The 22,681-nt window shown below is 45.2% G+C and overlaps 1 protein-coding gene across 1 annotated transcript in view; it reads left to right on the top strand.

The window, feature by feature from the left end:
- The window catches only part of SLC22A3 (solute carrier family 22 member 3), a 913,774-nt gene that overhangs the window by 849,822 nt on the left and 41,271 nt on the right, over positions 1 to 22,681 (top strand). Inside the window, exon 8 of the mRNA XM_069607751.1 lies at positions 6,951 to 7,059. Within this exon, the coding sequence (XP_069463852.1) occupies positions 6,951 to 7,059 (109 nt within the window). The remainder of the gene's footprint in view (positions 1 to 6,950; positions 7,060 to 22,681) is intronic.

The following is a 22,681-nucleotide window of genomic DNA, read 5'->3' as shown; positions in this document are numbered from 1 at the left end:
ACGCCAATGGCGTTCTCTCGTCACTAAAGGGTAGCAGGTCACTGTAACGGCAGAGCAGAAGGCTGTGCTTCTGGCCTTTTTTCCTCTCTCACTCTAGCTGCTTCCCAGTTAGGGGTGAAAATCAGAGTTTCAAAACAATACAGCCCTCTACATGTTTTTTGCCAATAAAGAGACAACACAGAGTTGATTGTGGTATGCCAAATGCAAGGTAACCCAGTTTTTATCGGAAGAATGCAGCTGGTGAGAACAAAAGATCAACAACAGAGCTCGCTCTACTTCCTCCTCGTTTTGAACAGCAAACGCAGTTTATATAATGCAGATTAGTCACTCTGATATTATTATAATCACTGAGCTATGAAAACCTATCTCTATTGCTCCCTGGTCCTAATTGCTAAGCTACATATAGTATCTATATGTCCCACCCTACTGATTGGGTAACTCTCTATCTAAGGTCCCACCCATAAAACATCCCATAAAAATGTACGACCTCATCATGTTTGAATATTATTGGTAAGCTCTAAATTGCTTCTGCGATGAAAAGCGCATATGCTTATCGGTTAACTTGTGGTCACACTCTCTGTGAATTGGTGGCATGATGACATGTTTATGCAGATGGTAGGAGAGGACAGGCATATCGCCTTTGTTCTTATTTAAATAAAACAGCCCATGTTATCTCTGCCATGATGTCTCTGAGTTTCAAGGAATTGTGCTTGCCCAACTTCCATTAATTCCGGCCTTCCCTATTCTTGCAACAGTAACCGTGCCATTCTGTTTTTGACACATTTTTGAATAACTGTTATTATGAGTCATGCTGCTTTCACCATGTGAATATTGTGTCACAGTAATTATTTGTCTTTTTAGCTGCATCCGCATTTCCCTGTCATTCCTAGCCGATCGCTGAGACATTAATCTGTCCGCCACTCAGGACATTTCCTGGGATGTTCAGTTCGTCCCATGGACTTCAAATAGTCTGCCATGTTGTCGTAACTTGATTAACCTTAATAGTTGAACGCTCAGAATGGTATCTTGTTCCATTATGTAAACCTTCCCTACGGTGTCCTGGGCCTCAACATTCCTTTGCGGCAGCTACCATCCAGCCACTGCAGCATTTTCCTGAATTAAATGTATTTGTATCAAATAGTGTGTTAGCTGGGGTCTCTCTTAAAGCTACAGAGCTTAATTCTCATGTGCTGGTGCAATTTAAAATGGCAACTGCTTGTCACGTTTTTTCCTCTGCAGACACATTTGCTTTGCTATCTACCGATTTCCCGGTGCATGCCTGTCACATCATTTTCCTCCCTATGTGTACGCAGCAACCTTATCTACATAGAATGTTCTGCCCTACTTGTGTAGTGAGTCCCTATCTTGTGTACACACCTTCCTAATTGTGCAAGCAAATGCCCTATCTGTTCCCTACTTGTGTAGCGCAAAATAACTATTCTTTCTGTCAGCTGCATTTCCAGGAGAATTCAAAGTACAGTTTCAAATATGTCCTTTCTGATCTTATAATTTAGATTCTTCTGAGGAAGGCAGGGGGGCAGAGCCTGAACATGCTCTCTAGTAAATAATTGCCCCACTATAGGGGCATTGGCATTCTCTTTACCCTTTCCCTTCTTGTCATCATGGGGATACTGCTTCTTCAAACATTTTCCAGAGGTCTAAAACACTCTGGGCCTCATTAAAAAAGTGCTGGTATCCTGGGGTAATACCAACAGGATACCGGCACATGGTAATACTGCTACCATCAAACAGTAATACCGCTACCAGTACCTGATCTGCCGGTAATACCAGCAGATTACAGGTGTAGGGTAGGTAAATCCCCATTCAACCTGTAGTTTGTGGGTCCAGAAACGTGCCGGTAAACAAAATTATTGGCATGTTAATTCCGGACCAGCAAACTAATAATGATGCCGTCTGTATTTTTTGTAATTTCTTTCCTTTGTGTTTTGCCACTAAGTTTGTGTACATGTTTACAAGCATTGTCCTGTCATGCATGCCTTCTCTTGGCCAGGGTGCAAACATGCGAGCTGTCGTCTCACGGACCCAATAGGCATGATATTTTAATATTCTTGCCTTATCCTTCGGAAGTGTGTCACACATATGCTCCAGTGGGGTCACCATGGTGCCCTTAATGTATATTCATATCGTTACAACAATATTTTATATTCAAATCTCTACCCCCTCCCCAAAGCCCAATTTTGCACAAATTCAAAGAACACCCCAATTTACAAGTATTCAATTGTCACCTCAATTTAAACAGTTTTCAATTAATAACCGGTTCTCTGTTTTGCGAACAATTTAAAATTAAACACAGCCTAGCATTCCTTTCATTCACACATTTTGCACAACAAAATGTACTTGCTTCACAACAACCCACACCAACAAAACATAAAACATCCCTTCTCACAACATAAATCACTCAACACTATATTTTACCAACTACAAAAGACACTTTCTTACTACAATTGCTCCCTCCCGTCCCCCACGGGACAAACCAAAAACACCATCCTCTTTATACAAACTATGAACACAAATAATCAATGTACTGTCCTCCTTACTGGGACCAAATAACACTTCTTCTACTCCTACAAAGCACCATCCTTCCCCTTATAAGAGGAGTTATTCCACAGCAATGCACATTTCTACTCTATTATGACATCACGATCTCCCACAGTGGAGGAGGGTCACTTCTATACCCTTTAACACATGTAATACTGCTGCTATGCAATGCTGCCTTTCCCTTTTTCTAATAGAGAGATACCTTTTCTCCTTAATAACTTAAAATACCAAAATATTCTACAAAACATATACACAATATTGCTTCTTTATGCAGCATTATACTCACGTCGTTCTGGATCCTCTGCGCACCCTAGATGCTGAAACACCTCTAAACTGCCTGCACTTCCTGTATCAGCTTCTCACCCTAAGGGATCAGGCAGGCCTTTTCCATAAAAGGAGCACCTGCACTCCTCTTCATAATGTGTGCATGGGAAACTGGTCTCTATAGGCCAAAATCGCTTCCGCTGGGCGTGCAGCGTGGTAGCCTAGCCCCTCAGAGGCAACTGGAGAATCTCGCTGGCGCCTCCATATGTAAAGGTGGTGTTGTCCCAAAACGACCCAAAATTAGGAGACAAAAATGCTCATAAACAGAGCACACAAACTACAGATAGAACACAGGTTTATTTCCGGAACAACCAGAGAGAGCATACAGCATAAAACTGGACACTTACTCGTACGCCCATTTGGGGGCAAAAAATGTAAGGCTGCATACCACACATTTTGCATATTTTGATAAGTATTCCAATCATTCAAAACTTAAAAAGATCATTGGCTACATGTCACAAATCTACGTACCTGGGCAAACGGATTAGCTCTGCGGGAACCGGAGAGAACAAATTACTCATTTTCTTTTGGAAGAAATATTCTTTATTTATTTGTACATCATGCTCACTCATTGACAGGTCGACCCTTGCCTCCCCAAGAAATTCCCACCCTCAAACCATGACCTCATTTAGGTCCAGACTGTGTTCCTATTGGTTGGTCTGTATGAGGCATTCCTGACAAAGAAACTCTGTACTAATTGGATTATACAACTTTTTAAAGCACTTTGAGCCGGCGCATCTCACCGAGATCTGACCAATGAGAAGGTGGGAAATAATAGGGAGGGCAGATATGTTGCGAAGCTGTGACCATTATAACTGTGTTTCTTTGTTTTCCAATCCCTGCACGTTTTGCAACTCTTTCCTCTCCTAGCCCTGCTTAGTGTTCTAGGGGGTTAGGGATGGTGTCTTTTTCTGCACTGATGTCCCTTGCTCCGCACGGACGCACGATCTACCTGGCCCTCTCCTTCACTGTGGTCCCAAGATGTTCTCCTACACACCACTCTATCTCTCTGATCTTAAACTATGCCTCCTTACCGCCAGCCTTTGATCTTACCTTATTTTCCTACTTTCCCTTCCTCCTTTTTTTATTGCTCCATTTGCTGCTACCACTACCTCCGACTTCGACTTTACTACTCCCTTCAATGTTACCTCTCCTTCCTCCTTCCTTCTGCTCCACCCCTTGTCACTACTACTTCTCACACCAATACTATCACCTCTCCATTCTTACACTAATCCTACTCCACGACTGCCTCTCACTACTACCACTACTCCTCTTCGCTACTACTTCCTTTCTATCAACTGCTGCTACCACTTAGTACTACCGCTTCTCCTTCTTACCACACTTCCACTACTCCCACTACTACCACCCCACTTACAACTACTACCTTCCTCCTACTTCCACTCTACATCTACTACACTCACTCCTCACACCCACCCACAACAATGCCAGAGACCTCTTTTCCCAATAACCTCCACACTCTTTACTTGCTCTCCTCTGGTCTCTTGGACATCCTCCTCCACCTCTTGTCCTCACCAAACTACAACCCACAAGTAACTATCCCGAAGCTTACCTTTAAATATCCCACTCCTTCCCATGATTGACCATTTTACACAACCAATTACTTACCTTACTTTGAGGGGTGTGTCAGGGAAAGGGCTTGGGGAGTCTCAAAATGGCGTGTAAGCCCCGCCCCCTTCTCTACCTGGTCCTGCTGTGTTTTTACCCTGAGCAAGGTAAGGCCTTTCCAAAGGCCTTTTTGTCTATTAATAAACATCGCTGGTGGGTAAGTGGGTTGATCTTCAACCATGGGCTCCGACAGATAGCATCTGCCTGAGCCGCGTTCTTTCCTTTGAGTGCCCCCCAGCTCCTCTGTGTGGAGACACGCCTCACCCGGCGTCTCCTACCGCCCCACCCTTAGCCTGCCGTTGCGCAATATCAGTTTCTTCTGCGGCCACGTCTGGGCCGCAATGTCAATTTCCTACTGCTGGTCTCGATGGGCCGACTTGCATGGCCTACCCTTTCCAGTATCCTGTTGCGGCACTGGCACTGATTTTGCTGCTGTCGGTAAGGAGAGGCTGGAAGGGGTCCGCCCTCAGACACTCCTGCACCTGATGCGGCGTCAGGGATCCTGCTCCCTCCTTCCCCCGACAGGACCTGTTTCTCATTCTTGTTATAGATGCTCCAGTGCTTCTCGTCACTTCTGCCCAAAATTATGTTGAGAATCGCCCCCCTTGTATTTGGGGTGCCCAATATTATTGTAACTACCTTTAGAGGCTATTGCAACTATCATACTGATATCAATATTCCAGTAACTTGCCTACGGCGTTGCCTCTTTAGATATGGCAAGTGGTTAAGGCATTCTTTGCCTGTGTCATTTAGGCACAGCTGGAACAGCTTTCATAGAGAACTGGAGGCTGTTTACAAGGGAATCGTACCAACATGTCGCCCGGTCAATTACAACGGCCGAAAAAGCCGACTTTTTATTTGGGACCCCCCCTTACACCACATATATATGTGGGGGAGTATAGAATATAATATTAATATGGGGGGGTTTGCGAGGGTCTTCCCCCCGCATATATATGTGATGTAAAGGGGTTTAAAATAAAAGTCAGCATTTTTGGCCGTCGAAATAATCACGTTTCCAAGTAAACATACCCACTCGAATCAGGGCTAATCAAAATATGTTGCCACATTCACGTATATATAGTGCCCAGGAAGAGGGCAGCTTGCAACAGTGGGTGTAAAAAGTAAAGGATTCGGAGAGTGAATAGGGAAGGCTCCTTCACGTTCTTTGGAACCTGAACAAGTAGAGTTCGATCATTTTAAATTCTCGTTGTTTTGCAGAACCAACAGTGACAACCAATAAGAAGGCCGGTCACATGCATCCCTGACACAGCAAAACGTAAAACGAGTGCTTGCACTACATAGGAGTTTGCAGACTCCCAATCGATACATTGTAAAAGAGTAAACATCACATTGGTATATTTGTATCTGGGTGATATGTTGAAACTAACACTGCAAATTCTCTTGCCTTGGGAATTTAATCAAGACTATTTCAGCCTATCAAATTACTCATTTGCCAGAAATCCTGTCGCGGGTGAACGCAAGTAACTGATACCTTAATGACACCTACAGACTGGCTGGTTTGACCAACCTATCCAATAACCAGTTGCATCCGCAGCAGATCATGTGGCCCCAGACAATGGGCCTCATTCCGAGATTGGTGGCAGTCATGGTGCTATTTGCGCCATGACTGCCACCAATAACGGGTCCGGCACCGGTGTAGTTCATTGGGGACTTACCGGTGTAGTCCGACTCTGGCAGGACCGGTAAGTCCCCATTGCGCCCCCATAGGGTTCAATGGGAATGGGGAAGGCGCTATTTACGGCCCTGCTAATGGCAGGCCCGTAGTTAACGGCCTGGTCCCCTAACGGGACCTGTAAGGTACGTTTGGTCCGACCAAACGTACCTTACGGGTCCCGTTAGGGGACTTCGGAATCGGGCGGTAGGGGATTACCGGCACCGGTCTCCTTACCGGTGCCCGGTATCCCCTACCGCCTGACTAGGAAAGACCCCCATTGTGATGGTTGTGGAGGCTTCCCGCTCGGTAATTTTTGATTGATTGATTATTTATAACGCGCTTAATACAGAAGAGGTTTCTAAGCACAGGGCCATGGTTCGAACCCGTGTTGCTCTGCGATGTCTTGCTTCCAAGTCGAGTTGCCACTGAGCTATAGGACCCGTGCCTCGTACCCATACTTTGCAAATGGAAAGAAAGGGGAACTCAATCAGGTCCCAAACAAATAGTATTTGATTTTGTTAAAATGGCGGCCATATGGTTATAAAAATCTAATTTTACTGACAATATCTTTGCATGTTAATGATCTTTTAAATGTCAACATGTTCAGTTTCTACTAGAAATGCTCTAAGTGACTTGAAATGCTCTTAATAGACCAATAGTTTTGACGTTGGCCAGAATCAACATGGGCTAAATAATGCAGCGTGCACTGTGCATGAAAAATGTCTAATGCACAGTTTCCTGACTGGTCCGATGTGCTTCCTTGCAGATGTACTATGGCTAAAGATATTAATTGCCACGTTAGGACGCTTGGGGATCACCATGGCATTTGAAATTGTGTACTTTGTAAACACCGAAATATATCCAACGTCGTTAAGGTAATTGTGACCTCTCTTTTTTCTGCATTGATTTGTATTGCATGCTCAAAATGGCTGCCCATTTTACATGATATACGTCTCGATTTTGGTAACATGGATACAAAGCAGATTTTGTACTCACAGCTTGTCATGTATTGATGATAGATGAGTTGATGTGGAGATGGATGGATAGCTGGACAGATGGATACGCAGATGGATGGATGGAGAGATGGAGCGATGGAAAGATGGATGTGCAGAAGGGTGGATGGATGGATGGTTGGATGGATGGATGTGTGTACCCAAGGATGGTTGGATGGAAAGATGTATGTATGTATGGATGGATGCTCGGATGGATGGATAGATGGATGGATGGACACAAAGATGGATGGACACAAGGATGGATGGATGGATGGATGGATGGATGGATGGATGGATGGATGGATGGATGGATGGATGGATGGATGGATGGATGGATGGATGGATGGATGGATGGATGGATGGATGGATGGATGGATGGATGGATGGACACAAGGATGGTTGGATAGATGGATAAATGGATCGATGGTTGGGCGGACACAAGGATGCTTGGTTGGATGGACGGATAAATGGATGGATATATGGATGGACGGACAGAGAGACAAATGTGCAGGTTGATGGATATGGTGGGTAGGTAATACTTCTACTTCATTGTTACTGCTTCATGTACAGTCTGTGTTAGTGTTCTCAGGTGATTTTGACAAACAATCGTTTAAACAAAGTGAATTCTGAAATAAAATGAACTTTTAGTAAGGACACTTGCTTCTACTAGAAGCAGGTACAGACGCAAATAAAATACAGTATACCATTAAAATCCATTGCAGTTAGCCACTGCCATTGGTTGAGCAAGCAAGGTGTGCTTCCAAGGTGCTTCCTGCCATCATTGCAATCGGCATCAATTTTGGAGAGTTAAATAAAGTAATTGATTATTAAAGGAATAAGGAACACCCAGGATTCATCCATTGACATTGCCCATAACTAATATTGTTCTAACGGCGCGCATTGCAGTTTCCCATTCTCCTCCACTTAGATCACATGGCATTTACATATGCTCCCACCAAGAACAATTTACATTTGCCAGGCCCTTAATGTTACATTTGCCTCACTTTGAAATTGTTTTTAGCACAAATAATGCACGATTTATGGCACACTATGCAATTTTATTGTTTGCATATTTAGTGCCTCACTAATAACACAGAGAAGATTTTTCAAGATCCCACAATGTCCCACTTAGCACCGATTCAAACTTCCAATATATATTCATGGCCCCCAGGCATATTTTATAAGTTTCCATAATGTCATAAACAGGGCCCAGATATGTTTATTGATTAGCTAGTTTTAATGTTTTAATGCTTGTTAGTCTATTTATTTTCACCGTAAAGAGCTGGTGATGCGTCAGCCAAAACATGGTGCTGCGGAACATGAGTCCCACTCACAGCGGGCAATGGGAACTCCGCATCACGTTCAGCGCCTTTCGATTTTTGGAGGTGCCGCGTGCCGGGAAGCTCATTACTGGAGGAGAGGAAGACCTGGGGCAAACCAGTGGTCCCTTGCTGTCTTTGAGGCAGACTGTCTCTCTGATTTTTCACCTCTCTGTGATGTAACCAGGAGCATGCCCAGGGCCTGCACGCGCCTGTACGCTGCAGACCCCGGAAGAACCTGAAGGATGTCCTTACCTGCTTCAAGTGTTCACTTCTCCAATATAATTTTGCAGGACTCATTACACATACACTCATGACCATAATTCAGAAGAATCTCTTTCAGTTCCTGGTTCCAAATTGTCCCCCTATCAGGCATGTTTCTCATTAGTCCCATGCATGTATGTTTGTCCACAGAGGCGTGTGTCTATGCCTAGGTCACTGCCCCAACAAGCTTCAGGCTCCAGCTGCTGCCCCATTTGGAGTAGATGCCTATGTTGGAAACTCAGTAGTGACATCCAACTAATCTCTCAACACATTCCCAAAAACCGGGTGCCACCTTTATATGTGAAAATCATCAGGGCCCAGGGTGCTCTGAATTATTTATTTCAAGCTCATTAACTCTTTCTTTCACTTCTCGCAACTCCCTGACAGCAGCATTGTTTTAAGTCATTATCACCAGTGGAGTAAGTTTTCTGAAAATTTTGTGGGGGACATGACAATTGAACGAAATGGGTGGGGTGGAGTAAGGGCGGATGGTGGCTGTGGGGGATAACACTAAACTACTACACCACACGAGTCCCTTGCCGACGCTGTGTTATAACTTTCATAAGACCGGTGGCTTATCTTTACAATGGAATTCTAAAGACACGCCAATCTTCTGAAACTAATGACACTACAGTGGGTCTTTAGAATTCACTGCATTGACAAAAGTAAGAAAGCCTGAGCCCCCTCTAACGAAAGAGAGCCTGCAAGCAGGCTGAAGGGGGCTGATGTTATATTATTACCATAAGGGCATTGAATCAAACAAGCATACAGACATAATATAAAATGGATGCCTGCAAGATTTTAAAACAGCACATTAAGTTGCTTATTCCGATCTTAAAATGACTCATGATGTAGCGACAGTGCATGTTATGTTATTTGGCATTTATATAGCGCTCTATATATCACTGGTATGACCTCAAAGCGCTGGTAGGTTGAACGCCCTTGGGGACCTGAGTCCACCTCAGTTGAGAGAGTAAGGTGTCATAGGGTGCTTGGGTGCACCAGTTATGTGTGCAGCTGATGCGATTGCCTGATGGTAGCTGCATTCTAGCATTAGGTGTGGTGGTATTGATATCAGTTGAATGTGTGCAGTCTGGAGGGTGGACACCAAGACTGGGTTCTGGCTGCGTTAGGCCTTTATAGGATGCTTATGTGTTCAGCTAGGCTGGTTTGTCATGGGATGTAGCTGCATTTTATCAGAATGATGAGGTGTTCATGGGGTAATGTTCATCCGTGAGCAGCTAGGCTGAAACTGATCGAGGGGTGTAGCTGCACTCTAATTGTGTGTTGGTGTAGAGTACGGAGTAAGCATCGTGATATGGGAGGTGAGTGTTTGGGTGGAGTTATGATCTAAGGAGTTCGCTATTCCAGATTTTAAGCGTATTTGCTTAATAGTGACTTAATAAGCGTATTCAGTGGCGTCATTGCTCCGGATCTGATTGAGCATTAATCATCGGGTTGCAAGGGCTCAATCGCCTCAGATGGTCCTGCTTGGCATTACGGAAAGGAACACGTTTTTAGAGCTTTGCGGAACATCATATAGTCTTGGGTGTGTCCAATATGTGGGGGGAGCAAGTTCCACAGAGTTGGGGCCAAGGTTGAGAAGGCGGATCCTCCAATCCTGACAGAGTAAGAGGTTGGAATCACTAGAAGGAGGGCAGTGCTTGATCTTAGGGTGCGAGATGGGAGGTAGGGTTTTATCTTTTCTTGTAGGTACAATGGGCGGTCTTGTGCACTGCTTGGTGAGTGATGCATAGGGTCTTGAAGGTGGCCCTTCGTCTGACCGGGAGCCTTTGGAGGGTTGGAGAGCTGGTGAGATGTGGTCTCTATGACCCAGTGCAAGGAGCATTTTTGCGGCAGCGTTTTGGGCTCTTTGGAGTGTGTTAAATTGGTATGCTGGGGCTCCTAGGTATAGGGAGTTGGCATAGTCCAGTCTCAAGATCACAATAGACATAATGGCGGCAAGTCTGTTCGGGTAGGAGAGGTAGGGAAAAATGCATCTGAGAAGTTTGCGGTGGTAGTGACATAATTTTGATATGTTGTTGATCTGACAGAAGAGGGTTAGGCCTGAGTCCATAGTGCTGCATAGGTTTTTCACTATATCGGGAGGGCGAGGTGGGGAGGCATGGGAGCAGATGTGGCAGAAGGGCAGTATTGCCACACACCATGATTTCAGTTTTATCAGGGTTAAAAAAGAGGTGGTTTATTGTCATCCATTGGTAAATATCGCAGAGACAAGCTTCAAGGTTGGGATGGGGGTTGGTGCCTGGCTTGGGAATTCTTAGGATAATTTGGGTATCATCAGCATAGTTGTAACAGGAGATGTTGTGCGTGCGGAAGATTCCTGGTATAGTAGTCAAATAGAGGTTGAACAGGAGAGCAGATAGGCATGTGTCTTGGGGTACTCCAGTGTTCACTGAGCAAGCAGTAGAGACAAAACGGGAGAGGACGGTTATCTGTTTCCTCTTGCTGAGAAAGGAGGTAATCCATTTGAGAGCAATGCCATGGATTCCTAGGGAGTGGAGGCGGTCAAGGAGGATTGAGTGGTTAACCGTGTCAAAGGCTGCAGAGAGAATGAGGATAATCAGTGCTGTGTAGTGATTTTACGGGGTCTAGGAGACAGTTGGATTCTACAAATGAGTTGAGCTGGGAGTATGCTGTCCGGTCAATGAGTTTTGCGCGAAATCTGGTGTTGGAGATTGGTCTGTAATTCTTGGGGTCAAGCGGGTCAAGGAATACCTTTTTAGAAGTGGCTGAGCATGCACTATTTTGAAGGCATCCGGGAAGATGCAGAAGTGAGGATTTATTAACGATGTCTCCTTAAGATTGAATTGACAACAAGACCATTAGGTGAGAAATGTACTTTATGTTTCTACATTAGAGGACACACATGAGGTTCTAGGTGATGGATACGTATGGATGTAGTGACATGTATATTTTACATTATTACTTTTCTGTTAATCGTGTGGGAATTTCGAGGGAAAGAAGATAAGGAAGTCAAGGTACATCTTTATGAAGGTTAGTCTTTAATAATACTGTGTATTTATGACACTGAGGATTTCAGTCTTAAGAAGAGATCATTAATAAGTCATATATTATTGGTTATTTTAGGAAAGCAGATTGGAAGATCTCCTGAAGAAGGACGACTAACCCAAAATGTGTAGAGAAATTGCGATGGACATAAAGACAATGCGCCTCATTACAGGTCCAGCGGTAAACATGCCTGTGCTACCAGCGGGTTCCTGTCAGACCCGTAAATATTTCCCGGCGCCTGACTTCCTGGTGCCACCGGCTCATCACGAGTCCAGCGGCTGGGAAGTCAGGCACCGGTATATTTGTTAATCCCCATTCCCATAGAGTCCCACAAGACTCTATGGGAGTGGGGACACCGAAGCACTGTTGCTAACGGGGCTGCTGCTTCCCTGAAGGGTTTGCCTACTGTGACCTCTGCGCCCGATAGGGTCAGACTTGTCGGGCACAGTGGCTCTGGCAGGCAAACACGTAGTTTGCGGGTCTGGAAAAAACTAGGGTGTCAGTGAGCTTACCGGTTCCCTTGTTTCCGGACCAGCAACAATGTAATGAGGCCCAATAAGTCTTCCATAAACAGCTTTTGATCCGTTGATATTGACAGAAGACATTGATACATATTGATTAGTATATGTGACATAGGTATTGGGAAATATATTCTAAAATATGAAGATTTTGGTTATTGATATGAATTTGAATTGATTAATACAGATGTGTTCATTGAAGTATATGAATTGATGGATTATATGATTTGAGCTTTTTTTATTTGAGTGTGATTGGCTAAATATATTAATTTGAATTCATGGGAAGGAGTTGACTTTGATAGGAGTGCATGTAGGGATCCTATAAACGATTATGGGACATGATTTTTACTTACCTGTGGGACTGTGCCCAGAACCTACTGTGAGACCTGAGCAGTAATGTTTTGATCTTGTTTTGTTTACCTTTGCAAGTCATATAGAATGACATTGTCAATGCCCTTTTTAATTTCTTTTTTTTACCAATAGATAATGCAGTATTTCAGCTGTCTGGCTAATGGCTCAACATATATGACAGCCAGCATTTTTTGCATTAACAAATCTTGGAGGTTGACCTTTTGTATCCTCTGACTTTGTAGTTTTGATGCTTCAGTTGTGAAAGATCACAAAGGCAGACCAAGAGGTGGCCTTGTAATTATGATTAATAATTGATCCTTATGGCTGGCACGGGTTTTAGGTTGCTCAGGAACAATGTCCTGGCTATGAAGCTGACCCTAGACTCTCCTTCTAAAAACCATAGGGATTCTAAAGGATATAATAATTCTGAATATGTATGCTTTACTGGGTAGGCACAATGGCAGTATGTTTAATAATTTGGAAAAGGTTTCAAATGTGATTGACTGTGTTACTCACCGGTGGGATGAGTGCGAGGAACCAGGAAGCATCCAAACCCAGAATTTTGCTTGAAGGAGCTTAAGTAGGGCCTCTACCTAAGCCTCCTCTCTGCGAGGGAAAATAGACCTTCAAAATGATATGACCACTTGCTGTAGTTAACCAGACAAGGGGACTGATCACCCAGAAGGGCGGAGAGAATTCGTACCGCCACGAACCAGGCTGAAAAGAAAAGAACAACAAGTAAGTAATACAAAAGGTAACGGTTGTCCCTTATAAGCCTTACTAACTGAGGAGTACCTGGGTTCTTGTTTTCCTCCCCCCGTAGGATAGATGAAGGAATTAACCCGGGAATCACCTAAGAGCAGGACAAGATTTAGTATCTAACTGGTTTAAATAATTACACAAACAAAAAGGTGGGTAGGATCTTACCAGTGGGAATTGACTTAGTACTTGAAATGTTAGAACACAACGACAGGGAGAAAATAAGAAAAAGGTAAGGTTAGTAGGGTTCTATTACCCGGGCGGCACGAGGGTCGCGCTAGATTCGGGATGGTGCACTGCTGCAGAGCGTCCTGAAAATGCACAAACCCAATGTTCCGTTTAACACCAAAAGTCTTCCCACTGATGGAAAAAGATTAAGGACGATGACAGTCGGGATGGTATTTCCAGGTGAATGGGTTTTAAGGAGGTAAATTCTGGCAGGATACAGAGCAACCAATCGGAATGATGACTCTTGAGACAGGTAGGTCAAAAACAGGCAAGGTCTGGTACACTGGCTGACAGGAACTATAACAGAACGTGGAGAAGAGGAGTCCAGGAGGAAAGCAGGATTTTCGGTACACGGGAAGGCAGATCAGAAGGTGAGGGAATTCCAAATAGAAGGTCCAGTAAACAATCCGAGTCGAAAACCGTAAGAACCACAAGCACATAGCAATCGAAGAAGGAACTTCTAATTACCGGTAGTAGCTGTAAACAGAAGCAGCGTCTTGGCCGTCTCCGGGAACTAAATAATGGAGAAAGGCGGGGCTAGCCAATGTGAGGCTCTTCCGGTGAACTACCGTACGGAAGCAGGTTTCCTGGGGGGTGTAGTCTCCGAGCCGCTAACTTCCACGGCAACTTCCATCGTGCATAAAACGACGCGGTTTGATGCCGAATCCTTTTGGGGAGCGCTATAAATTTCCTACTGCCTCTGATAGTAGATTTGGAAACCCGAAGCGCCAGCGGCGTAAGTGACCGGGTTTTGCTGATAGCCGGGGATGAACGCCGACTCATAACAGTATCCTCCCCCAAAGGCGGCGGCAACCCCCTGCGGGCATGGAAGCGGCGCAGAAGAACAGGCGAGTGGATATTGCCCAAGGGCTCCCAAGACCTGTCCTCAGGCCCGTATCCCTTCCAGTCGACCAAATAAAAGGGTCGACCCCTACGGAGTTGAAAGTCCAAAATATCAGCCACTTCATATTCATCCTCGCCATCCACGCGAACAGCACAAGGCCGAGTTGGAAGACGCGTGGTAAGAAGGCATGGTTTGATGAGGCTGACGTGAAATACGGGATGTATCTTCCATGAAGGCGGCAAAGAAAGACGCATTGCCACTGGATTTAACACCTCCGTAATGGAGAAAGGACCCACAAACTTTGGTAGAAGCATACGTTTGCCCGGAATACGTAGATTACGTGTAGACAGCCAGACTTTTGAGCCTACTTTGTATTCTGGAGCGGTAAGCCGATGTCGATCAGCGTACTTTTTAGCCCTCTCCTGTGCAAGTAGAAGGTGGGATCGAACTTCCCTACGGACTGAATCCAGGTCCCGTACACAAGCCTGAGCAGCCGGGTTGTCAATGGGGAGCGCCGGGTCTAAAGGCAATGAACGTGGATGGAAACCATATAAGGCAAAAAACGGCGATACCCCTGAGGCACAATGTACCGAGTTATTGTAGGCGAACTCGGCAGGAGCAAGCGTTTTTAGCCAGGTAGACTGGAATTGGAGACATAAACATCGGAGGAATTGTTCCAGTGTGGCGTTTGTCCTCTCAGTCTGTCCATCGGTTTGTGGATGGTAGGCAGAACTGAAACGATCATCGATGTTTAGTGAAGAAGTCAAAGCCCTCCAAAAGCGGGACGTAAACTGAGGACCACGGTCCGATACAATGATAGAGGGAAGTCCAAAGAAACGAAAGACATGTTTGAGAAACAATGAAGCCAGGACAGGGGCCGAAGGCAAGCCAGCACAAGGGATGAACAAAGCCATCTTGGAGAAGTAATCAATAATAACCCAAACGGTATCATAACCGTCGAGAGGAGGTAGGTCCACGATGAAGTCCATGGAAACCATGTACCAAGGTTTATGCGGTACTGGAAGGGGATGCAAAAGACCTACAGGTTTGGATCTAGAAACCTTGCATTGGGCACACACTGAGCAAGACTTCGCATAGTCGATGACATCCCTAGACATCGAAGGCCACCAGGCCCAACGGCGTAATGACTCCAACGTCTTTTGCTGTCCTGGATGGGCTGCCATCAATGAATCGTGTGACCAAGTTAAAGCTCGAAGTCGTGCTTCACCAGGAGGAATGAAGAGACGACCCTGGATATAAGGCAGATCCTGAACAATGTCGAGATTCAACGATTCGCATTCCTCCTTGTTTGAGGTCACCCAAGATGATATAAGGGCACGGAGCGAAGGTTGAGGAGTGCAAGCACAAACCACCCTTTCAGGCAACAACAAGGGACGATCAGATTTAGAAATACAAGAACTGTGAGGTAATCTTGACAGAGCGTCGGCACATGCATTGAGGCGAGCCGGTCGATATGTGATGACAAAGTTGAACTGGGAGAAGAAAAGATGCCAACGAGCTTGTCGGGCTGTAAGGCATTTCATGGATTTGAATGCAAGGAGACTGCGGTGATCTGAATAAACAACAACCTGGTGACGGGCCCCCAACAGATGATGACGCCATTCCGCAAAGGCATCCCTGATAGCTAACAACTCACGCTCTGTGATGGGATAATTGCGTTCATACGGGGTCAATTTCCTGGAAAAATATGCCACAGGATGGATTTCTCCCGAATCAGGACACTCCTGCGACAGAACCGCCCCAATAGCTGAACCGGAGGCGTCCGCCTCTACAAAGAAAGGGAGGAGAGGGTCCGGGTGTTGCAGTACCGGGGCCGTCGAAAAGGCGGTCTTCAGGATTTCAAAGGCTTGTTGTGCCTCAGGATTCCAAGCAAATGGTTTTTTGGAGCTGGTGAGTGCCGTTAAAGGAGAAGAGATCGACGAAAATGAATGGATGAAACGTCGATAGAAGTTGGAAAACCCCAAGAAAGACTGAAGTGCCTTGACTGATGTAGGAACGGGCCATTCCAGAATCGCTTTGACTTTAGATTGACTCATACGAATGCCACGATTGGTCAAGTCATAGCCAAGGAACTCAACCTCCGGAGAATTAAATACACATTTCTCTGCCTTGACGTACAGGTGGTTCTCCCTTAACCTCTGTAACACAAGACGCACGTGTATAAGGTGTTCCTTCATGGAGGATGAGTAAATGAGAATATCATCTAGATAAACTACAACAAATTGATCCAGATAATCATGGAAAATGTCATTCATGAAAGCCTGAAAGGTGGCCGGGGCATTGCAGAGTCCAAATGGCATTACTAAGTATTCGAACAGACCGTAACGTGTCTTGAAGGCAGTTTTCCACTCGTCCCCGGCTCTAATCCGGACGAGATTATAGGCCCCCCTGAGGTCAAGTTTAGTAAATACCACTGATGAACCAAGTTGATCCAGAAGCACTGATATCAACGGAAGAGGATATTGATTTTTAACTGTAATAGCATTCAATGCCCTGTAATCTATACAAGGGCGCAGGTCCCCCTCCTTTTTAGGGACAAAAAACAACGGTGATGCAGCCGGGGACTTTGAGGTTCGAATAAAGCCTGTGGCCAGGGCTTTATCGATATATTCTTTCAATACCTTGTCTTCTGGTATAGTAAGTGAATAGACCCTTCCGGTTGGTATTTTGGTCCCTGGTATTAGGTCTATCGGGCAGTCGTAGGGCCTATGAGGCGGCAATCGATCTGCCCTACCCTTGTCGAACACGTCCCGAAAGGATTCGTATTCAAGGGGAATACCTGTACTAGGATCCCGAATAATGGCGCCTATGAGAGACACGGAAGCCACAAGAGCCTGGCAAGAAGAATCAGGGCAGACATATGTGTCCAGAAAGCAGTTCTCATTGCACTCCGGAGAAGGAAAACGAACACTCTTCTTTACCCAATCAATAGCAGGATTGTGGTGTTGTAACCACGGAATTCCCAATATGACTTGATATTGCGGAGCTTTGATTAGATCAAACGAGATTGATTCTACATGACCATCTTCGGTTTTCATGCTAACAAGAGTGGTGTTTTGTGTGACCAAACCGGATACCAAGGTTGTGCCGTCCACAGTATGGACCCTCTCAGGTTGAGCCTTTGGTAGAAATGAGACATGGTTCTTTGTAGCATAGTCGAAATCCATATAATTCCCTGTAGCTCCTGAGTCTATAATAGCCAAAGAGGAAAATGTGGCGTCATCGGCAGTGGTAAAGGACACAGGTAGACTAACAGGGGCGGATAAGGTACTCTGTGAGCCCAAAGAAGACACTCCCGGCGTAGGGACTCTATCTACCGCCGGGATTTGGCGTTTCCCGCCTTTTTAACGGGTCTTTTAGGACAATCTTTCAGATGGTGTTCCGAAGACCCACAATACATGCATAAGTTATGCGAACGTCTGTATTCCCGTTGTGCCTGAGTCAAGGGACCCCTCACGGCCCCTATCTGCATGGGTTCGGGATTCGAAACAGAAGGAGGAGCTAAATCTGCCGGAGTGGGTGTAGGGATGGCTGTTTTACGTTCTCCTCTTCTTTCAGACCTTCTAGCATCTATTTGTAAGACTAAGTCTAACAATTCACCAAAAGAGGTTGGGACAACCGGTACTGTGGCTAGGATATCTTTTAATTCTTCAGATAACCCCTGATAGAATACAGCTGATTTCTTTTCTTCGGGCCAGTCTGTCTCCGCAGCCAGCTGATTGAATCTGGTAAGAAAAGAAAAAAGAGAAGAATTGCCTTGTCGTAGACCCAGCAGCTCCAGATCCGAGGCTTGGGATTTATAACGATTGTCAAAGACCCTATTCATGGCCAATATGAGTTTGTCACAGTCATAAAGAACATAACTGTTGGACTCAAGCAAAGGGTTGGCCCATGCAGCCGCTGTACCTCCTAGATGTGAAAGAATAAAGGCTGCCTTGGTTGTGGAGTTTGGAAAGGCGGCGGGCCGACACAGAAAGTGCAATTTGCATTGGTTTATAAAGGTTCGATATTGTTTCGGATCTCCAGTAAACCTTTCCGGAGGGGCCAACGGGAATTGCGTGGCCATCAAAACCGGTGTCGCAGAAAACCCTGAGGCTGAAGCTGAAGGTAGACCAGAACCTGAGGCGGTTGCACCTTCCATGTCTACTCCGAGTGTCTGGGGATTTTGAATATTCCGTAAGCTGTCGATCCTTTGATGCATGGCGTCATGGGCCAATGTCATGTCTGATCGTAACTCAGACACTAAACGAAACAAAGCAGCCAAAGGATCCGCTTCTTCCATGGCTTCTGTTTTTGTTACTCACCGGTGGGATGAGTGCGAGGAACCAGGAAGCATCCAAACCCAGAATTTTGCTTGAAGGAGCTTAAGTAGGGCCTCTACCTAAGCCTCCTCTCTGCGAGGGAAAATAGACCTTCAAAATGATATGACCACTTGCTGTAGTTAACCAGACAAGGGGACTGATCACCCAGAAGGGCGGAGAGAATTCGTACCGCCACGAACCAGGCTGAAAAGAAAAGAACAACAAGTAAGTAATACAAAAGGTAACGGTTGTCCCTTATAAGCCTTACTAACTGAGGAGTACCTGGGTTCTTGTTTTCCTCCCCCCGTAGGATAGATGAAGGAATTAACCCGGGAATCACCTAAGAGCAGGACAAGATTTAGTATCTAACTGGTTTAAATAATTACACAAACAAAAAGGTGGGTAGGATCTTACCAGTGGGAATTGACTTAGTACTTGAAATGTTAGAACACAACGACAGGGAGAAAATAAGAAAAAGGTAAGGTTAGTAGGGTTCTATTACCCGGGCGGCACGAGGGTCGCGCTAGATTCGGGATGGTGCACTGCTGCAGAGCGTCCTGAAAATGCACAAACCCAATGTTCCGTTTAACACCAAAAGTCTTCCCACTGATGGAAAAAGATTAAGGACGATGACAGTCGGGATGGTATTTCCAGGTGAATGGGTTTTAAGGAGGTAAATTCTGGCAGGATACAGAGCAACCAATCGGAATGATGACTCTTGAGACAGGTAGGTCAAAAACAGGCAAGGTCTGGTACACTGGCTGACAGGAACTATAACAGAACGTGGAGAAGAGGAGTCCAGGAGGAAAGCAGGATTTTCGGTACACGGGAAGGCAGATCAGAAGGTGAGGGAATTCCAAATAGAAGGTCCAGTAAACAATCCGAGTCGAAAACCGTAAGAACCACAAGCACATAGCAATCGAAGAAGGAACTTCTAATTACCGGTAGTAGCTGTAAACAGAAGCAGCGTCTTGGCCGTCTCCGGGAACTAAATAATGGAGAAAGGCGGGGCTAGCCAATGTGAGGCTCTTCCGGTGAACTACCGTACGGAAGCAGGTTTCCTGGGGGGTGTAGTCTCCGAGCCGCTAACTTCCACGGCAACTTCCATCGTGCATAAAACGACGCGGTTTGATGCCGAATCCTTTTGGGGAGCGCTATAAATTTCCTACTGCCTCTGATAGTAGATTTGGAAACCCGAAGCGCCAGCGGCGTAAGTGACCGGGTTTTGCTGATAGCCGGGGATGAACGCCGACTCATAACAGACTGCAGCTTGCCCATTGTGGCATTAGTACGGCAGCGGGAGAATTCAGTGACTGCCTGCCATTAAAAGACAAGTGTTAGGAAGAATATTAGGTTTTGCATGAGCCCCTGGGAATACCAGATACCGCACCATAACAAGGGGAGCAGATATGTTCAATGATATGAATATTAAATGGAAATAATTAATGAATTGTTCATAACCCAGAATATTGATTTCGTTGAGCGTACCAGAGTAGGTAAGAAAGAATATAAAGATCTGATCAAAATAAAAAAGGGTCAATTACAAGGAAGATAATGGCAAGATCTTTATTGGGTGATAAACAATAGGCACAGTAAGGACTGGTGCAGAGTCGGAGGGTCAAGGTCACGTACAGCATCTTTCTCATCACAAAGCTGGGTTACATATATAGAATTCTGCTCAGGCTGAGGGTCAGCATGAGCTGGTAAAAGACAATGGTGATCATGGGCCCTCCTCCACTTGATCTACAATATAACAGTTGGTACTTCCTTCCAAACCATCTCAGGTCCAAGGACCAGACAGCATCTCGCCTTTTTCTCCAACAGGATATCCCCAAGAGGTTGGCTACACTGGAGTTTTTATGTATAGTCCATGCTGTTTGAATAAGGTCATCGTTTGACCTTGGGATGGGGGGTATAATAATCCCTATCCATAAAAAAAGGCAGCAGGGTAAGCCCCTCCATTGATGTGATGATCGGGCTATAAGATTCATCCAGGAAAATATTTTCAAAATAGCTTTTAGAATAGTAGAAGTAATGGTGTGCAGTGGAAGGCATCATCCCTTTGGAGCAAACTGGTTCCCAGGAAAACAGTAAGCCTTGGATAATTGCAATGCACTTCACTTGTTATTGTAGAAGCATGAACTTCAGAACAAGTCTGAGTTGCATTGTGTTTTTATAGATTCCTATGCTGCTTTTTACTTTTTACTTCAAACCTTTGACTCCTCTTCTGAATCTATTGGTGGCGCTTCATTCCGAGGCCCACCTGCAGTTGGAAGAAATGGGGCATCTATTGGAGGAAATTGAAACTCATAATGGATTTAAGAAAAGGTGCTTTCTGGCCCCCTTATTGAATGTCTCGGGAGGATAGCTCAGGGGCAACACGCTCGCCTTGGAAGCAGGACGCCACAGAGCAACACAGGTTCGATCCCCAGGTATTACGCGCGTTATAAATAACCGCTCTGACCTTAGGGAAGTGAAGACCTTCCCCCATCTCTAAGTAGAACACCACTTCAATTCCTGTCATGGGCGGATGGTACAGTCCTATTAGGTTTAATCCAATTGGGCCTTCAGAGATCATTAAGTAGGCTGACTAATTTGCAAAATTTGATTGGACCCTTTTGGTTTCCCTGAGGACACACACGCATGTCACATTGCTTATATGAAATGACAAAAGTTTCAACAGTGAAAGTGTTAACGATGTAGAAAATTAACATATTTTTCTTGGCATGATAATGAGCTGCCCCTGGAGACAGCCCTTACAAATAATTATGCTGGGGTACAGTTTGCTGCCTCACTAACTTGGGAGGCACAATTGAACAATTTATCCTTAAAAGCTCGAACATGGAGAGTCATCAATAGCCTTTTAGGAGCCAAGGGTCTGTATTTCTAAGGTCAATGAAACATGTACATGAAATGAAGATCCTGCCAATGTTATTTACGAGGCAGAATGTGTTCTTAATCATAGAATAGTGTAGATATAGTTACACTCAAATAAGATGTCTAAGAGTTTATTAAATATAAGGAGATCTTATAAGAAGCGATACACTTGGAGCTGGGTCTCAAGCGTGTGTCTCACAGAGGTAACATTGGCATAGTATGGTCTTGGCGGGCCACCAAACAAACTAGTCAGAAATTACACGAGGGAATTTATCAACATGGATGTGAATAGTTAGTTTGGTGAATATGGCAATGGGTAGACTGAACTAATCCATGGAAGAGTTGAGGGATATGGACTAAAAATAAATGTATTCAACATGATGTTAAATGTAGCCAGTGGAGATGCCCTGTCCCACTGCCCAGCAACCCATCCAAAGTGGCCAATGGTCCTGGACATAGGCCAGGTTTAATGACCACTTTGCTTCCATTACAGTTCTGCTGGCTACGAGTCATAGCCAGTGGCTACTGTCCCTGAGTCATAACCTTAGGCTGTGTCTCGGGCATGCCAAACTGCACAAATTGTTCAAAGGGCCTGGCCTGCTGCAATGCCCTGTTGCCTCTGTTCCCCCATTGCAGGCGTTCCTGGGCCCTCAGCCATAGTCTGGGCTCCATCAGTAGCCATGGCAGGTGGCCTTCAACCGTGCCCGGGGAACCCTTGCTTGGATCCTTGCTTGGATGATGACGGCTGACTGGCGGTCAGCAAGTGGGCCTCACAAAAAACAGCACGATTTTGAAGTTTTGTGGCTTTATTGCAACTATGTGACCCTTTGACATTTATAGGTTTGGAATGTCGGGGTGGTAGCCCAGGGTCTACAAGACCTAGCAACAAGTTTGTGAATACATTGTTGCTATCGCCGAACCTGTAATATATGTTTTTGTTTCATGTGGGCTCCATTATCCCTCTCATTATATCTGGCTGTCATCAGGGAT

Source organism: Ambystoma mexicanum, chromosome 4q (genome assembly GCF_040938575.1).
Source record: "Ambystoma mexicanum isolate Mex_15411 chromosome 4q, UKY_AmexF1_1, whole genome shotgun sequence".
NCBI lineage: Eukaryota > Metazoa > Chordata > Amphibia > Caudata > Ambystomatidae > Ambystoma > Ambystoma mexicanum.
Note: the sequence above shows the minus strand (reverse complement) of the source record. Positions and strands in the feature narration are given on the sequence as shown.